The sequence below is a fragment of the Crocodylus porosus genome, unplaced genomic scaffold (assembly GCF_001723895.1).
Source record: "Crocodylus porosus isolate Cpor-Errol unplaced genomic scaffold, CroPor_comp1, whole genome shotgun sequence".
NCBI lineage: Eukaryota > Metazoa > Chordata > Crocodylia > Crocodylidae > Crocodylus > Crocodylus porosus.
Genome location: NW_017728926.1, coordinates 16,151,479 through 16,167,551, shown reverse-complemented (window position 1 = coordinate 16,167,551; position 16,073 = coordinate 16,151,479). Strand labels below are relative to the sequence as shown.

The window sequence follows — 16,073 nt, the reverse complement described above, 5'->3', positions numbered from 1 at the left end:
ACATAGATCTATGCTCTCAGAAATGACTACTGATTGTTGTATGCCCAACTTGAGAAGCTTTCAAAGAACCTGATTTTCAGAGTGTACCAAGCTCCTGCTTTCTCAGGATCAGGGCCCTTCAACATGTCTTGAGCCACTGAGCCAAAAATCGAGTCATCTAACATTGTTGGTTCTAAAAATGTAGGTTAGCATTTATTTCACTGATGGCACAGTGTAGAGAATAGCAAATGTGTTACCTTTCTCATGCTCTTGCCTTCACTGAACAGCTCCTGCTCTGTAAAGCAGCTTTATATATAGCCGGTGTTCAATGCCCTCCTAGCAAGAACAGAGGAACTGGGCTTTGTAGAGGAATGGGTGAATGTGCTGATTGCTTCTATGACTTTTTTGTTTTACTAATCTGAGTTGAGGCAGCAGATCAGAGAACGCTATCACATGCACAATCCGTATTCTTTTTCCATTGCTGAAGATGGGGTATTTTTGGAGACTCTGTGACAAACACATTGCTGATGTAACTGTGAGTCAGGGATGGATGTGTCCTTCTTAGAGAGATGGCTGTGATGTAAGTCATGAGAACCAAATGCCAAGGACATATAGTTTGTGCATTACTATCATGTTATTTTTTCTTTGTATTAGGGGAGTTTCTGGAGTTCCAAATGAGATGAGGATCCTTTTGTGCTAAGTGATGTACTCCCATATAGTGAGGGAGAGCCCATGCTTCAAAAACTTTATAGTCAAAATAGATAAAAAATAGTGGGAAGGGAAACAAAGGAACAGAGAGAGATCAAATGACATGCCTGGGGTCAAACAGCTGATCCGTGGCGGAGCTGGAAACAGAACACAGATCTCATTCCACCTTCACTGTTCTAGCCATAACTGAATGCTGCCAATTTCAGAAATGATCTTTGAATATTTCTGGAATATATCTTAATAAAGTAAAGCACTACAACAGTCTTAAAAATCTTGGATCAGCTGGTACAGTATTGATCTCTTTGGTAGTCATCACAGTGGTGTTGCAGCTGTTTAACCTTTTACATTAAACAGAATATTATCACAATATATTTCAGGTCTCATATAACCTCTCTTCATACATTTGTCTTGCTTAGGGAGGTGTTTACATATAACGTCTACCAACCCTGAGGGGAGTTACAGCAAGCACATCCAATTAGCCACGCCTACACGAGATGCTGACCGTTCAGTAACTGCGCAGTAGCATCATGTGGCACAAAACGTGATGCGATGCTACTGCACGGTAGTAACAAGCTACTGCACCATCAGCATCACCTAAAAGCCATTTGGCAATGCTACTGCACAGTAATGCTGGTTACTGCGCGGTCATCTAAATGACTGCGCAGTAATGAGTACGTAGTCAGCATCTCATGTAGATGCAGCCATTAATCCCCATTTGTTCTGATGGGATTTTACAATGACACTAGTAAAAAGGAACTGGCTACTTGGTTCAAAATACATTTTCCATGGGGGTCTCCCACTGAAAAGAATGGGAGAGGCAATCTCTTGCTTCTCCTCCAGCTCCTTGTGGTCTCAGTAGTTTTTCAGCAGTATTGTCATCATGTTTCCCCGTGTATGTAGAAATAGTACGCCACTGAAATCAGTGGATTTCAGATCAGAAGTGGGGATCTAGCCTTGTGTGTACTGGCTCAGGACAGAGAAATAGTTCTCTGAGCTAGTATGGCACCACCTGGGCTAAATCAGCTCTGCTGAGAGACAGGGCTGATTGATTAGCCCAGGCATAGCCCTGGTGTAACACAACTATATTGCTTCCAGCTTCAGATCCAGTGTGCACAGTGGCAGTTCAGGCAGATTCAGTGTGGGTTTCAATGCACTTGGTGAAGAAAGTGTCTCACTACAGGTTCAGAGATGCAAGTTGCAGCCTTGCTCTGGACTCATAGCAAAGACCACCTCCAGCTGTAAATGTATAAATGATCATTCAGGTTGGGGAGTCAAAGGCAGCTAGATGTGGTACTAGCCCCATCACTGCCTTGTGTTCTACAGAAGCCGGCGTGGTTTAACTTGCATTTGTCTGATGGGCCAGCTAGGCTCTGGGGGACGTCACACTTTGATCACGTTGATTTGCAAATATGACAAGACAAGACAAGCTGTGTAGTAGAGACAGAGAGCTTTGTAGTACTAAGGAGTCATTTTCTAGCAAAAGGGCTCGTAAAACTGATGAGAGCAACCAAAAAGGGAAATGTGTAATTTTAAATGGGCAGCCAACAGTATAGCTAGGAGCGGGTGATCACCAGCCCTGGGTACCCACTTAGAGGGGCACAAGAATGGTGGGAGCTGCCACTGCTACCACCATTTCTGCCCCTGCCACAGCTGCCTGCCTGGGCACAGACCCTAGCTGCTAACCCTTTGTGAACAGAGCTGAGGAGAAGCATGGCTGGCTTTGCTCAGCACAGTTTGCACTACAGAATAAATCATGTAGGTCTGATTTTCCTTTGTGAGGTGCTTGTGCCCATCCTTTCTCTAGTCCTGTTCTGGTGCAGCTTATCAAAGACCTTTGAGTCCAGTGTTTCCAACCAGATGCTACTGATTCCCCTCCAGAAGCTTTCTTGACATAGTGGCTCAGCTGAGAGGGAGGCTTTTTGCCCATGTCTTCCTCTTTTGCCCCCTGTCATCTGACTGTTCTGTCCTTCCTTTTGCAGCAAATGCACTCACTGCTTGTTCCCTGCCTTCATGCACATTTTTGGCACTTCTTGTACTGACCACCCAGGGGCACCAGCGTGCAAGGCACATGGCCCTCTGTCTGTCCTGAAAGAGCCGGAGTGGAAGCAAGGTACTAGAGATATGCTAAAATGGGGGAGGACTTGATTCCTTTATGGTTTGATTTGCATAGCAGGTTTTTCAGCTCACTGTATTTCTCAGAACGTTCTGGGTGACCTCATGGCAAGCCGGTGGAAGCAAAGTGCAAAAGAAAATGAGCCAAATGCTTCTCAGCTGCTGCTCCAGTGAGAAGAATGAAACCCAATGTCTTTCACCAGGCTGGCTTTTCTCCAACCTCTTTACTGTCTGGTTTGCAGCATTATCTGTCCCTGATAACAGGCGACAAAGGCAGGGGCCTGGACTGCAGCCAAAACCGTCTTGTCTTGCTCTGGTGTCACATCCTACTTTTGAGCAGTGTCCTCCGTGATCTGAGGCCCACTAGGATGCTTTCCCAGAGCCATCTGATTTTCTCCTGATCCACTACCTGCACCCAACCAACAACTCAGGACACTAAAGTGGGTTGTTAACTGACTGCTGGTGTTTCCATTTGCTTCTTGGGAGGAATCCCCCATTGCTTGCTCAGAGGTGACGGCAGAATCAGAGTTTGATTGTCAAAATGAAAGACTCGGGGCCACATTCCTGAAAGGCAGTGATCAGCCTCAGCCTGGGTGTCGTGGAACCTTAGCAGCTCACAGGATTAGGTCTTACATTGGAGTTACTTTTTATGCCCTATCCCAAGGTAGTCCTGGAATCAAAATGCAGATGAATAATATGCAACTTGGCTAACTTGAATTAGAGACTGAGGCTGGTGAGTCAGGGGCTTTGGGGTCTATTCCTGCTTCTGTCTCTGACTTCCTGTGTGAGCTTGGACAAGTCAGTTTGTTCTGTGTCTCAGCTTCCCCACCATGACTTGGTTTATCTACTTAGACCAGGGGTGGGCAAAATGCGGCCCTGGGGTCAGATGCAGCCTGCCAGGCCATTCTGTCTGGCCCACAGGGCCCCTAAAAAAATTAGAAAATTAATATTTACTTGCCCCTGGCTGCCTGTCGTGTGGCCTTTGATGGATCAGGAAGTGGCCCTCCGCCCAAAATAATTGGCCGCCCCTGACTTAGACCATGAGCTCTTTGTGCCATACATGTGTACATACAGCTCCTAACATAGTGGGGCCTGATCTTGTGTACAGCCTTTTAGCTCAGCAACTGTTAAGAAGTAACTCTATGGAGCATTAGAAAATAAGACATCTCTCTCTCAGCACCCCCCCACCACACACACACACACACACACACACACACACACAAAAACATAACTGCCCCTTTAAGACATTACTCTCCCACTACCACTCCCTAGCCCTGGCAGCTGTCAGTTTATACCCATTTCCTCTTTGTTAATAAGGCTCTGGAGAGCAGATTCGTTAATGTGCTGATTGCCAGGCTGTGCTTTAATGAGCTCTTTCTCAGTGCCTCCTATCTTATCTGAAGCACAATAAGTACAAAAGGTCCCCACAAAGTCATTATAAATCATGTTTTATTGATGCATCCTTTCATGCAAGATGGCTGCTTGCAGTTTGGCTGCGTGTATTTGCTTTGGAAGAGGCGGCAATGAACAATGACTTCTCTTGAGCCCTGATGGTGACATGGTGTCTGGGGAGTCTCTGGGGAAATAGTTTCCTCTAGTTTCCTCTATTGGTGGATGGCTTTTGCATGGATTGGAATTGTGCAGTGAAACGCCACTAGCTGAGAGGGGAGAATGGGCAGCTTCCCTTCCCTTCCCTTCCCTTCCTAGAGAATAACCGGCTCTACATGGTCGGTTGTTGCCCTAGGTTAATGCTTAGCATCAATTTAATGCTAGGTGAGTACTAGCGTTCCACTTCTGGAGACCTCAATGTAAATCTGTCTTGTGGCTAAATAAAAATTAACTGGGTGATTTCATCTTAGTCCTCCTTCGTGTACATACCTAAACCACAAATTTAATATAGCCTAGCCTGACTGATGAGACCGGGTCAAGATTAGATTCCTGTACTAGGTGTGAAGTCCCGATGCAAATCCAGACTCTACTACCTGAGCAGTGGTGAAGCTAGAGGCTGCTCCATTGTGCAGCCTTTTCCACTTTTCACAGTTTCAACTCATGTCTAGTAGAGGTAGAGCACAGCGGTAAGGTCGAAATGAGTGAGACAGGAAAAAAAAATACAATGTAAGAAATGTTAATACAATGCGAGATCCAAAGACCACATTTGCTGTGGCCTCTGCTAAGAAAGATTTACCCAGTTTGTGTGGATTTACCCAGTTTGTGATCATTTGAGGCACAAATTAGGATTACAGCGAATGGCATTCAAGAGATCGGTGTTGTCTTGGAGGAGCAGAGACAAGAGGGAGTCTCTCCTTTCTCCCCAGTACATGTCTGTCGCAGTTGGACAAACTTTCATCCTATTCTGGCTCACTGTGCTTGGTGGCTCTTTGTATGTCATGTTCTAATCTGGGATAAGCATCAGTGCTGCCATTGACAGGAGAGGTCGGGAGCAGGGAAGTGCCCTATTCTTTCTTGGGGTGGCTGCACGTATCCACTTCTCAGAGGTGTCCCCGTTTTAACCCACTTGGTGCTGGTTGGATTGCTCATGGATCTTCCATTTGGCCACCGCTCTTTGTCCCCATTTCCCTCATGTTGAAGAACAGCAAGAGCCAGGTTCTTTCTACACATGGTATCAGGAAGCCTGCACAGATACCAATCTCAACCACTCCTGCCTTTAACAGTCTTTCCCAAACACATTTATTCCACAATTTAGAAAAGGAAATAGAAAAATGGAAACTAAAAGGCCAGAACAGATGGAATAAAAGATGTCGACTTCTCTTGAGATTAATATTGGGATTTATTGACCGAAGAGGTAAATATTGACAGAGGCAAAACAGGCAGTAATATTTGGACTATGACCATTCTTTAAGCAGTATTAGCATTACAGCAGCTTGCGGGCATCCAGCTTTTAATCTGTGCTGACTGCCATGGCAACCAGCAGTTGTACCGAGACCCCCAGCATTGCTGATGTCCTAATATCCCAATGAGTGTAATGCACAATTGCACATGTTCTCCTCATTCCTTAGCCCATCTTCCACATATTTGGCTGCTTACAATGTAACTTCCTTTACTGTGCTCCACACTTCTTGGTCAAGGTTTCCAGGCTCTTCCAAGGAAGCACCATGGAAATACATATCGGGAGGACTGCCAGGGGTTCTTGACCTATAAAGAGAGCAAGGTGCAAGTAAGCAAGCATATTTGTTTCTTCAGAAAGAGCACAGGCAGGGTTAGGGATCAGGGGTCTCCTTAGAGCCACAAGCTTAAAACCAGATAGCTGCTGGCAATCAATTTGGGATGATTCTGAGCCACAGTTTGAGACTTCCTGACAGAAAGCAGAGGGGAAACCATTCAGCAGCTGCCCCTCTATTCATCTGTAATAAAAGCAGAGCATGGAAACGCTTCAAAATATTCCAATGAGCTTTGCTTCTCCAGAAGAAGGGCTACAGCGGGTTGTGAGAGGAGTGAATCATCCCTTCAGTCGGCAAATACTATTTCAATCAGAAAAAGTCGCACTTCATCTGGAAAACATAAAAGAGCTGTAGTAGCTGTTGAAACTGCTCTCAGCACAGAGTCCCCCTTCGGCACATTTTTATTAACAGCACAAAAGTGGAGGGATTATAGCATATTGCTGGATTGTGGTAATAGCAATACCGAGCAGATAATAAAAGTTCTAGTTTCCACTTTGTTTGATTGTAACTCAAACACATTTCAGATGAAGGGAGCAGTTGGGAAGATACTCATTCTCCAGAATATTTGTACATGGGCCTGCCAGACAAATAAGCAGTTAACCTGAGCTCTGCTTAATGTGAGAATCAGAAAGAAATGAGGGGCCAAGATGATTTTATAGCAGATGTGGTTCTCCCATACCCAAGACTGACTCAGTACAAAGGCTGCCCTAACTCACAGTGGCCTGCATCCCCTGGCCGTCACCAGAGTGTAAGGTCTTCTAGCCATACTTTGCACTCTCTGACATGATAAGAAAGCAATCGATTCTGCTGGCAATGCCAGGTAGCTGCTTAGGCCATATTTCTGCTTCCCTGGAGTTGCACACAACAGCTTTGTTGGGATGGGGGATCTGGTCAGATGAAAGCTAATTTTCAGATATGCCATGATAGTCCACTTCCTATGGTTAAGTGTTCAAGTTTATTTAAATACCTGTCATAAGTCTTCTGTACCCATAACAGAAACCTAGAGAAACAAGAGCTTCTGCCCCCCCATCCACCATGACAAATGAACTGTAATTTTGAGTTGTTCACAATGGCTGTTGCTTAGATTAGCTTCCAGTTGTTAGAGGCAACATCTGTTTGGAAAACCACCTGTGCGCTTCTTACCAAGCTATAACCAGAGACAGGCATGGCTGGATTTACCCTAAGCAAAGGCAGTCACAAATGTTTCAGGGTTTTTTTGTTTCAGTGCTTTCTCAACCTATACACCTTCTTATTCATGATGACGAAAATGTCTCCCAACCTGAACAACAAGCCAACCTACGATTTGGTCTTCCCAAAAGTGGCGTTTATTTCCAATTAATGCAAATCCTAATGGATAACAGGAAGCAGTATTTTAGGAGTTTTGTTGTTTTGGGGATTCAAGTTGACATGCAATGAAAGATTTGCTATTCGCATAGTGGCTTTTACCAATGAAAATTTGCATGTGCTTGCATGTGTATGTGGGAGAGGGAAAGAGGAAGAGAGAAAGATTGTGTGCTTTAATTTTTTATAAATGGGATTTCAAAGATAATGGCATACACGGAGCTCTGGGTATATACAAGTCAAATTGCGATGTTTCCCTTAGTCCCATGTTCCTGAGATTTCATGAACATGCATTATTCTCATACTTTCCCTTGATTTGTATCTTGATTAAATCTGGTTCTTGTATGCAATTTAGACACTGTATGATGTAAAAAAGTTACATTTATCTAACTGACAACATTTTCTGGATGTTCAATACAGTCCTTCCCCAAAGCTTTTTGAAATCAGTAGGACTTTTTCTATTGACTTCACTGGTGATTCACTTCATTCGAGTAATTCCCATCATTTACTCATAATCCCTGAGATTAGAAACAAGTTCCATGTATCATTTTGCCAGAGGAAGAGCAGCAAATTTCAACACATTGTCAATTAAATGACAAATTCAATGTCCATCTGTTCTTCACGGTTTCTGGACGTCTACACACAATAAATTCTGCAGTTTATTGCTTCCGGGAAGTTCCCAGGCATGTAGTTTACACATGCGCCCAGACCACAGTACATTGAGCCAGGTTGCAGCACCCTTGGCTGGGAGGGGTTTGAGGGGTCAACCTGCCACCCTGGGCTCAGTGTGCTGCTGAGGGGCTGGCTGGGGCACAAGGGTGCTACAATGCAGGACTAGTCAGCAGGCATCCCTATGCTAAAGCACCCTCTTGTCTCAGTCACCTGGGACAGCATCTACACGTATGCTGCTGCGCACAAAAAAAACTCTGCAGCAGGGCAGTACTTTTATTTACAACAAGTATTACCCTGCTGCAGCGTTTATTAGTTTTGTGCACCTTAATAGGGGCGCATGTGTAGACACTGAGCCATTTACTGAGCAGCTAATTAGTGAATTGTGCAGTAAACATCTCATGTAGGCATGCCCTGAGAGATATTTTTGTTTCCTTCACTTTGGGCATATAACTGACCGCATCCAAAAAAGTCTGCCCACATTTTACAGAAATATATCATTTGCATTTGCAAAATGGGACTGTGCCTAACTTTGCAGGGGCAGCAAGCTATGTGTGTGCAAAAGTAGGTAAGAGAAATGAAGGTGCGTTTGGGCCTAAATTAATGGACTTGCTCTCTGAAAGTTTGTATTTTCTTCTCTCATGCAGCTTTTCTGCCTACGTAATTCCCAGTCCATACAATATGCGAACTCATGAGTGAAGGCAGGAATGCCTCTGCTTTCATTTTGCTAAATTGTGGATGTTCCTTGTGCTCTGTGCAGAAAGCCAACCGAGTTCAAAATCAGAGAGATTTTCATCTGATTAATTTCTAACTAGTCCAAGGCTCTAATTTAACTGAATGTTCTGATCTAACATGACACAATCATATAGAAAATGAATCATTTTAAATGGTTATCTTAATGAGGCTTATATGGTAATTATTGAGCACCTGTATTTCACTAGCCCTTGAGATGTAGAAGAAGGTAGCTGCTAACTTGAATTTAAAGAAGAGATAAATCCTGGATGTAATGTAAAATAACAAAGGGTAATGCTCTATGAAAAGACCAGGGTTTTGCGATCAAGCCTTGACGGTGTTTTATCATTGTGAGTGAAGAGGTAGTGTCTAAAGCAGGTTTTGTGGAGAGAATAAGCATCTGATAGCAAGAGGACTCATGAAATATTTTGAGTCTTATTACGAAGAATTAAGGAGTTAGAAATATGTGAATGAAGTTCTCTCTTCTTTTTAATTCAGACATTAAATCATCTTCTTTGTCAGCCTGCTGGGAATTTGACTGCCGTGTCAAAAAGCATGCTTGAGAAGCAGCCTTGGGTTAGTGACATGTGGGTCTGGGGCTCAAAGACTTCTGGCTTTGATTTACTGGCTGGCCACTGAATTGTTGTGTGCCCACGCGTAACAGTCACCTAACCTCACTGCCTCAAGTTTCCTATCTGTATAACCAGGATATTTTTACTCATTTACCCACCTGGACAGCAGGAAATACTAGCTGTGCAAAATGCTTTGAACATGGGGTGGGGGGAAGATTTTTAAAAGTGTTACACCTCAAACTCCAGTGGACTTTTAATGGGAATTGGACATTGGATAGGCTTGATCTTCTGTAAATATCATTACGATAGTGATTGTGTCTAAAATTAAGATGAAATGCATGTTACAGAGTGACAGATTAAATGCAGTTTAAGATTAAATGCATGTTACAGAGTGAGGACATATTATCATTGCAGTAATTGTACTCTATGCTTGTTTAGGTCTAGGGGCAGCATGTTCCTTGGACAGGGCACCAGACTGGAGTTTTGGCCCTTGTCTGCCACTTACTTGACATGTAACCTTGGGCAAGTTACCTCACCTCTCTTATGCCTTGATTTCCTATCCCAAACATTGTCTGCCTGGCTTATGTAACTTCTAAGTCTTTGAGAGCAGGCAACATCTCTTACAATGTGTTTGTACAGAGCCTAGCACGCTGGGACCCTGATCTCAGCCTGTGTAGCAAGGGCTATCATAACAATAACAGCGGCAGCAATAATAATCACGCTAAGTCTTAAATTTTAAGTAAATCGTATTTTATTAGCAGCGAATCAGTGAAACTAGCAGTACTGAATGACAACTGGGAATCCACACAATAATCTACACTTGTTAAAACCTGCAATCCTTTGCAGTCTGTGTATCTGTTTTATTTTCCCTGAAAAGTGAGCATCATATGTTAACTTTTTTTTTTTTTTTGGGGGGGGGGGGCGTGATTGGATGGGGTGATGCACCTTCCCCTTTATTTTACAAATCCTCTTTGTGTGAAGCATCTAACCGAGTGGACAGTATGTGCAAGACCCTGCTTTGACTCCCAGAGCTGAAGTTAAAAATTATTCAATGTAAAATTCCTGGCCTGTGAAACAGAGGCTCCGTACTGTACCAGGCAAAGATTTTCACCAGCATTCTCTTGCTTAGCCAAGGCTGAGATAACAGACACAGTAAAGCACTTGGTGGAATAAATCTACTCTCCTGCGATTCCATCGGCGTGTTCATCTTCTACCTTGTTTTTCCTTTGGTTAATAAAGTATTGCCTGAGCTTAAGGTTGAAGTTTGACTTGCCTGTTTTTAAAGGCACTCGAGCCTAAGTGAAGCCAGATCTTTTTTTTCCCTTTTTTTCTTGCATTGAAAATGACCAGCACGACTGCAAAACAAGTAAGTGGATGGCGGGTTCTTTTTAAAAGCAAGGTTGTTTTTTGGAAGCCAGAAAGTAATTGTACTTTGCAATGTACAGTTGAAGGTTTGGGACTTGTTTAAGGGGCAAAAGACTGGAAATGACTCTACCCAATGTGAGATTCTTAGGTGTAGTGACATGGAGCTGAGTTCTAAGTTTTTTATGGTCCAAGACAATTTGCTTGGGGCAATGATTAGTGGCATGGTGATTGTGGTCACTGGCCCTTGTGAATAAATGTTCTGCCCAGAAGTTTTTTTCTGGTTTTCTGATCTCTCCTGGAAAGGGTCAGAGACAGAGACGGTTTGCCTGCAGAAGAGTCATCAAGGTACAGAACTGAGGGAAAGAACTGGAGTGCTTCTAAAACAAACGCTTGTTTTTAAGTACAGCTGATGTGTAGGGAGTATTGATTATAACCAAACCTTTGCTATTTACTTTGTGAACTTCTAGTAGCAGCTTTATTACCTCAGTCATCCTGAGAAACCTGTCCCTGTTGAGTGTGGTCTTACATTTCTCGCATTTAAAGTTTTAGCAGAGAATTGCAGTGATTTTCACTGCTGTATATATTTTAGGGACAACGTTTGGCAGTGCCTCCTATTACAAAAGGAGAGCGTGCTAATTTAGCACCCGTATTCCATACATTCCATGAAAAAAAATTATACACCAAGAAACCTGGTTGGATGCATTTCTTCCTTGGCCTGACAGTAAAAATTTTGGAAGTTGTAAATCTTGTGGGTGTTTCCAAGTTTCTGTCTGGAAACCAGCTGCTACTGTGATTTACCTAACACTGTTTACCGGGCAGTTTTTATTTGTCTGTTCCGATGAGCATTATGCTGTGAGGTCATTAAAAGGCATCAAAAACTAACAAAGCCAAATAGCTTTCTAGTTGACCAAAAAAAAAAAGGGAAAACAGATTCAAAATATGATTTGGCAGGAGGGAAGAATCTGAATTCACAGAGCCTACAAACATTAGGAGTTACTGGGACAGATTGGTAGAGCAGCAATGATTTAGGTCTCTTGAAGATGTGGTACCAAAGGTTTATATGCAATCATTCAAAAAAGAAACATGGCATTATATTAATTTTAGAATGCTCTAAAGAACATCTTAAGCATGACATGTATTTTATATCACAAATAAATAGTTCAGAAGTCTGAGGCCCTGCCTCATCCTATTCCAAAGTAACACGTGCCTGCAAAATCGGTGCCTGCAACAGTGGACCCTAACCGATTTCCTTGTGCCTCGTGACTTACAGTCCAGCCAAGGAAATTAGGGGAACCAGTTTGTTCTCACAACTAAAGTGAAGGGGCAGATTTTGTGGCTGTAAGTCACACTGGCATCTCTGTGTTGTCAATTCCTTATTGCATACATTTAATATTTAAAAATTGAAAGCATGCAGAAGAGAAGTTTGCAAGATTTGTGAGGCCTGTCTCATTCCTATTGTCTCAGAAGCGTTTCCCCAAGTCCTTGTGCTTCTGGTCCAGTAGCATTTCTAGACAGCCTGTCCCCCAGAATAGAAGACTACTCTCTGATCTGCCTTGTTAACATATCATGTTCATAGTGGTGACTGTGACCAGGATGATGACAGGTTATGGAGTACACGAGGAACATCATCTTCTTAGGATTCACCAGGCTATATTTAAATTTCAACACATTTGGCCAGAATTAGTGCGAGAGTAAGGGGACAAAGCTTCACACCAAAGATGGTGGTGTACCTATTCAAACCAAGTTAAATTGTAGGCTGCTCAGATTATCCTTACTTCTTTTCATTAATCAGCCAGCTGGTGTTGCTCAGGAGTCTATATAATTGCATTAAATTATCAGATGGACCCTGATCCTAAGCCAATGGAAAGACTCTCCTCAACTTCAGGGGTGCTTGGATCAAGCCTGAGCTGAATATCTATAGTCTTTCTTTTTTCCTCAGAAAATTAAGATATTTTGAAATCTTTTGGAGAAGGTATTTAGAATAACTGTTTCGTACGGCAGCAAGAGCTGAAGCAAACGCTTGTGTCATGGAAGGATTTTGCCTTTTTTTTAAAATGTTCTAAAATCCCATATGCAACAGTGTGACTGCACCGAGCGTGTTATGAAAAGGAAATATGCTCCTTTCAGCCTCTCTTGTTGGACTGGTTGGTGGACATCCACATCCATATGACAAAGTAGCTTCACTGACATGAGTTATAGATCCTTTTCTCAATGATGGGACATTGATTGATTACATGTCCTATACGCTTATAACCTGTCTCTTCCAACCAATCTCTCTCTCCGCCTCCCTCTACCCTCACCATCTCCCTGTTCTCTCATTCTCCCTCGTCCTTTAATCTCTGACTGAGCGTTTGGATGGTTCTTCAAGCTCAAAGATTGTTGCTACATTTTTCTGACATACAGCCTCAAAGTTTTATTTCTCCAAATCCTGACTAATTGCCAACAGCTAAACTAAACGGTATGCATTTCTCTCTCTTTTGTTTAGTATCCTTTATTTCCATATAGGTGCCTCTATCCCAGGGGCAGGCAATTATTTTGGGCGGAGGGCCACTTACTGAGTTTTGGCAAGCCATCAACGGCCTCCTGACAGGCAGCCAGGAGCAGATAAATATTAATTTTCTAAATTTTTTAGGGGCCCTGGGGGACGGATAGAATGGCCTGGTGGGCTGCATCTGGCCCACAGGCCGCATTTTGCCCACCCCTGCTCTATCCCCATCTCCATAGGTGCACATCTGTGTATCCGTCTATCCATTGTCAGAGGTACTTTTTCTTTTTGGTTCTCAGTAGTGGACATCTCCTCACCAAACCGCATCCCTCAGAGTGTATCAGTGCTGAACTTTCTTTGATCCCTTGAACGTGCTCAGATGTAGGCAAAGGGAAAATCATTTTACAGTACAAGAAAGAAAATCCTGATGCTCGTTGAATGCTATAGCTTAAGTTTTGGTATCAGCTCCACCAGTGCAAATTAGGAATAACTTCATTCTTTTTGTTGGAACTTATACCTAGTTTGTATTTAGCTTAGTCTTACCATCTGGAGCATCTGATGACCTGCTCCAAAACTCATTGAACTTAGTAGGAGTCTTTCCATTGGCTTTGGTGTAGTCTCAATCATAAATGAAAATTTTTTAAACTAGAATTTCTGAGGATAAAAATTGCAGAGAATGAGCTAAAAGGGACTTTATTCCTAGGTGTACAAGAAGCCTTTTTAGTTTTCATGACCTCTGAATTTTATTGGGGAAAGCAAAGTGGTGTCAGTGATTGGAAGCAAAAACGCTGCCTATTCCAACAGAGTGTGATTACACTTTAACTGACCAGGGATTGCACTCCAGGCCAGTCACACAGTCTCATGATATCATCCAACACTATGTCATTCAAGATAGCTAAGATGTGTGTCAGTAGGAATTAATAAGTTTGTTATGACAAGCAGCTCTTAAAAGTAAAGTGCCCTTTTCATTTCAAAACAGAAGCAGAGTGTATAAGCCCCTGGTTTCCTTGCAGTAGATGTATCCATTAAAGTCAAAGGGGGCTTTTTAAGGGATCTTTGAAAACCCCAGTCTCTTCTGTTCAATCCTGCTTATTACTTTAATGCAGAGCATTCGAGTGTATCATCATGACTTGTGTCTGGTCATGAGAAGGTGACAGTGGCCTCCTGTCTCCCTTTGTTTTTCTAGGATAGAAGGATGTGTTGTAGATGTATGCATATTGCAGGTAGGCTAGTAACAACTAGTATTGACAGAAAGAAGATAAGGGATCCAAGGTCCCAGAAGTCATTTCCCATTATAGTCCCATTGCCAGGATGAAAGAAGTAGGCTGGCAGCAAGTCATTTTCTTGCTCACCAATCCGGCTGTTGGGAAAGCAGAGAGTACAAGAACATATTTTGCAGATCTCCCATGATGTACCTGGCTCCAGAAATGTTAGGCCCAAGCAACCACATGTTCTGTTTGTGCTTAAAGCTAACCTTGTATGTATGTGTGCACACACATGTCTGTCACATAGCATTTCCAAAATCTCCCCTGGATTTTGAGCCACAGATGTCTTGAGAATTTCTGTGTCTAACAGTTGGAACCAGAGGGTGTTTATACACGTGCTTTGGGAATGCAGGGGAGGCACTTTAATTAGAGCCGCTGTCATCAAAGTGCTTGGAGTGTCATATGTATCAGCGTCCTCATGCTGAAAAATGGGCTCATTTAACTCAAATGAGCTGCCTCGTTAACCAAATCAGGCCAAATCTCATCCGAATTGAATCACCACCCAAATCTTTGCACAGCCCTAGTGCGTAGGTGCCCAGAGAGTGCATCTGAGAAGAAGAGGAAGGTAGCAGTGTTAGGGAGACAATAGAAAGTGGTTCTCAACCTGTTTGGACTTGAGGCACCTCTCATTGTACTCGAGGCACCCGCTTCCTAACTTTTGTGAATTGAGTGGCACCCAATTTCAAAAGATAATTTAGGTACTACAGTGTTTACCTCCTTAAAAAGGGGCTGGACAATAGGAGTGGGGAATGGATCAGAGGGACAAACCTGACCCTGGCATATCCGCTAAGCTCATCTCCTCACACTCATGTCCTCAGACCTCCAGGCATCCTTCAAAGGATCTGGTGGCACCCCAGGGGATCCAGCATCCTAATTAAGAGTCAGCTGGAACAGAGTGACTATGGGCGCGTCTACACAAGACACTTAATGCGCATTAGCCTAATAACACTGGACAGTAGCATTGTGGTTAAAAACCATGCTAATAGCTTACTGCACAGTATTATTAGACTAATGTGCAGTAAGTGCCACAAAATAACGGTGTGCCGCTTATAACTGTGCATTTACTTAGTACTTTATTAGCAAATACTAAAGTAAATGAGCAGTATCTAAGGCACATTAATGAATGTGTAGATGCTCCCTGTGGCAACTAGTGATCCCTGTGCAAAGCAGGTAAGAGAGAGGTGTATGTAGGAGTATATAAGGTGACTGGAAGCTGTAATACAAGTCACACAGTTGCAGCCCTCTGAAGTTGGAAGGTAGAGCAGGGTGGGTGTCTGGGCAGCCAAATACCAGCAATCGAGTTAAGGCTTTTGACTACAGAGAAAGACCAGGTCAGCTCCCAGTAGAAGTATCCAGTTGAACAATAGAAAGGAGAGAGGGAGGACTCTGTAGGTGACACCTTGACTACACTGTACATGTGGTATGTCAGCTTGAAGAAGTTAAATGCTAAGGTGGTCTCTTGCGCGGTTGTTTAGCAAGGGAGTAGAGAGATCTGAAAAGAAAGCGAGCTGAGGGCAACAAGATCACTTAAGGATCCTCATGAAGCCAAACCCTCTTGTGCTCTAGGGCCGGGATCTAGGCATATATTTCAGGCTGCTTGCTCCTTAGGGGTTAACGCAATTACATTGGGAAACTCTGCCTCCAACTTAGTCTGCTCTCTGCCAGA

General features: G+C 43.2%; 1 protein-coding gene across 3 annotated transcripts in view; it reads left to right on the top strand.

Moving 5' to 3' along the window:
* The first annotated feature begins 10,368 nt into the window (after window positions 1–10,368).
* Window positions 10,369–16,073, top strand: part of TTLL10 (tubulin tyrosine ligase like 10) — a 153,113-nt gene continuing 147,408 nt past the window's right edge. For 2 of the 3 annotated variants that reach the window (XM_019541597.1, XM_019541596.1), the window contains exon 1: window positions 10,369–10,658. In XM_019541597.1, coding sequence (XP_019397142.1) covers window positions 10,635–10,658 — 24 coding nt within the window. In that variant the 5' untranslated portion in view covers window positions 10,369–10,634. The remainder of the gene's footprint in view (window positions 10,659–16,073) is intronic. The other variant, XM_019541599.1, reaches the window with a different exon arrangement.